We start from the raw sequence: 1,216 nt of genomic DNA, 5'->3' as shown, positions 1-1,216 counted from the left end.
ATTCTGGGCCACGGTGAAGTGGTTCTTCCAGTCTCCGGTGGTGCCTGGGGCCGGGCAAGATGAGGCTCAGTGGGGGCCAGGGGGGACGATGCACCAGGAGCCCCCTGGGGCCGCTCACCTTTGCGCATGAAGGGGGAGATGCCCTGGTCCATGAGGTGGGAGGGCACCATGCTGTAGTTGGTGGTGGGGTTGTCCCGCATGGTCTCGAAGGAGGTGTGTTGGGTGATGGCATCCAGCGCCGCCTCTGGCAGCTCCCGCCCCAGGAACTGGGCCACCTTGGCAATCTCCCGGCGGAGGTCCTGCGGGACACAGGCCAGCGCTCACCCCTCCTCCCACCCCCGCAGGCCCCACACCACCGTCCACCAGGGTCCCTCACCTCCTTCAAGTCCTCATAGAAGAGGTAGAGGATGGGGTGATCCTTTCTCCGCTCCCAGTAGTCCTTGACGTGGTCATACCAGGACCCATATGCCACTGCATCGGGAGAGCAGCCCAGAGTGGGGGTCAGTGGGGGAGCTGGAGGACGGATATGGGGTGATCCCTTCCCCCCTCCCTAGGGGTGCCCTGTTCCACCTCTGCCAGCCATGAACAACTCCAGGTACTGGGCCCACGTCCCAGGGTGTTGGTGCAGCTTGTTCATCAGGTCAAAGTGGTAGAAGGAGACAGCCACGTCCTTGGCGTTGCGCCCCACGTAGATCATCTGCAGAGAGCTTGGTGACACATGGGGACTTGCAAGGTCCTGGCAGGACAGGTCCCCCCCTTATCTCTGCTTTGTCCCTCCAGGCCTGTCCCGTCCCACCTGTTACCTTGCAGTGGTTTTCCCAGAAAGTTTTGGGCAAGATGTGAGCTGGAATGTGGGTCTTGATGATGCGAGGGGATGCCATGGCCTCCAGCTGCTCCGTGCCTGTAAAGATTTGCTCCAGAAGCACTCTTACTGCTGACAGCGTGCCCCCCACCCCCAAAATCAAGCCTGCCTCACATCTGGCACCCACTGTCCCCTGCAACCCCTTGCTACCCCGCTACCTGCCGGCATCTTCCCGGGAGCAGCAAATTCCAGCATGGGCACCCGGTTGACGATGGCATCCTGCTTGCATTTTTCAGGGTCGCCGCCTTTCAGGATCATGTCCACAATCTCGCTGACCCAGGTGGTGCCTGGAGAGGAGAGGTCAGGTGTCCAGCTGGCACCATTCCCACCGGAGCCCCATCTCAGGCACCAGAG

General features: G+C 61.7%; 1 protein-coding gene across 1 annotated transcript; it reads right to left on the bottom strand.

The window, feature by feature from the left end:
* Positions 1 to 3: 3 nt before the first annotated feature.
* LOC104121719 (sulfotransferase family cytosolic 1B member 1) lies at positions 4 to 1,149 on the bottom strand (the record flags this gene model as incomplete). The annotated part of the gene is made up of 6 exons (XM_009647428.2): positions 4 to 44; positions 119 to 299; positions 377 to 471; positions 571 to 697; positions 804 to 901; positions 1,021 to 1,149. Coding segments are annotated over 6 exons (671 nt in total), but the record flags the coding sequence as incomplete, so codon positions are not given.
* Between the last annotated feature and the right edge of the window lie 67 nt (positions 1,150 to 1,216).

Source organism: Egretta garzetta, unplaced genomic scaffold (genome assembly GCF_000687185.1).
Source record: "Egretta garzetta isolate BGI_Z169 unplaced genomic scaffold, ASM68718v1 C8607716, whole genome shotgun sequence".
Lineage (NCBI taxonomy): Eukaryota > Metazoa > Chordata > Aves > Pelecaniformes > Ardeidae > Egretta > Egretta garzetta.
Note: the sequence above shows the minus strand (reverse complement) of the source record. Positions and strands in the feature narration are given on the sequence as shown.